Source organism: Penaeus monodon, chromosome 27 (genome assembly GCF_015228065.2).
Source record: "Penaeus monodon isolate SGIC_2016 chromosome 27, NSTDA_Pmon_1, whole genome shotgun sequence".
NCBI lineage: Eukaryota > Metazoa > Arthropoda > Malacostraca > Decapoda > Penaeidae > Penaeus > Penaeus monodon.
The window spans coordinates 18,687,856-18,688,992 of NC_051412.1; the positions used below are offsets into that span (position 1 = coordinate 18,687,856).

At 44.1% G+C, this 1,137-nt stretch overlaps 1 protein-coding gene and 1 pseudogene across 1 annotated transcript in view; both read left to right on the forward strand.

The window, feature by feature from the left end:
* LOC119590439 overlaps positions 1–690 on the forward strand; it is a 7,812-nt pseudogene extending 7,122 nt beyond the window's left edge.
* A 107-nt stretch (positions 691–797) lies between these two features.
* LOC119590440 (polyadenylate-binding protein 1-B-like) overlaps positions 798–1,137 on the forward strand; it is a 6,279-nt gene continuing 5,939 nt past the window's right edge. Inside the window, exon 1 of the mRNA XM_037939102.1 lies at positions 798–829. Within this exon, the coding sequence (XP_037795030.1) occupies positions 798–829 (32 nt within the window). The remainder of the gene's footprint in view (positions 830–1,137) is intronic.

A 1,137-nucleotide genomic window follows, 5' to 3' on the forward strand; every position in this document is an offset into this window, starting at 1 on the left:
TATAAAGATAGCCCATGGGCCTAGAATCGTTAGAAGCTAAACATTAACTTAATAACCCAACCTTTTGATTATTACAGGTAGCTGTATTGGTGTGTTTGGCCGCGGCTGTTGTCACACAAGCCGACCCGAACCACACAAGTACCCCGCTACCCCTACTACCCCTACTATCCTCACTACCATCATGTCGAGCCACTTGAGGGCGATTGGAGTGGCAGGCATCCAGGTGGTGGCACCTCCTTCGTGGCTCCTCAAGTTCACGGCCTCACTAAACGCTCAGCTGACCCCATGCCTAACCCTGAACCAACAGCTGACCCTGATCCCTCCAAGAGTTATAGTACCAGGTAGTCCACTATAACCATCCTCACTACGGTTATCGCTACCCCTACTATGGCTACCGTTACAGCCATCACTATGTTACCCTTACACTTACCACAAGCAAACCCCAAGAGATCAGCCGACCCTGAACCCGAAGCTGAACCTCATTACAGCTATTTGGGGTACCCTCACTACTACAAAGGATATTTTCACGGTTATCCTCACCGTTATCCTTACTACGCTGGCTACCGCTACCGCTACCGGGGATAGGGAAGATATCAGGATTAGATTACGGCAAGCCTTGTGGCGATGGTCCTTTACCAAATATGTCTGATAGTCCGGTTTGCTCACGCCCGGTTTTTCGGGCATAGACAAGAACCAGAACGACAGAACGAGGATCATAATAACTCTTAGATACTCGCATAACTATTGTTGTTGTTTCCAGAGAATTCTGGAAGGTAATAAAAGTATTTAAGATTTACATGAATTCTCTAATTGTGTACTACAAGGAAGTGTATTTTTTCAACTACATCTCCATATTTTGCTAAATGAAAATCAGCTTTAAGGACAGACCATACAGAGGGGTGGAAAGACTTACCACACCACACTCCACTTTCTGATGAAGACCCAAAACTCACGAAACTATCCTTAGCTCCAAGATGTGAACCATGGAAACTTTGATCCTTCTAAAAAAATTTCCCTTTTCCTTGGCATAGAATTTATATGCTAACGCTGGCAAATTACCAAGTCCCAAAAAATGTATCTTTATTGTGAAAAAAATTTTTAAATCTGAGACTAGGTGCGTACAATATTAGTGTACCT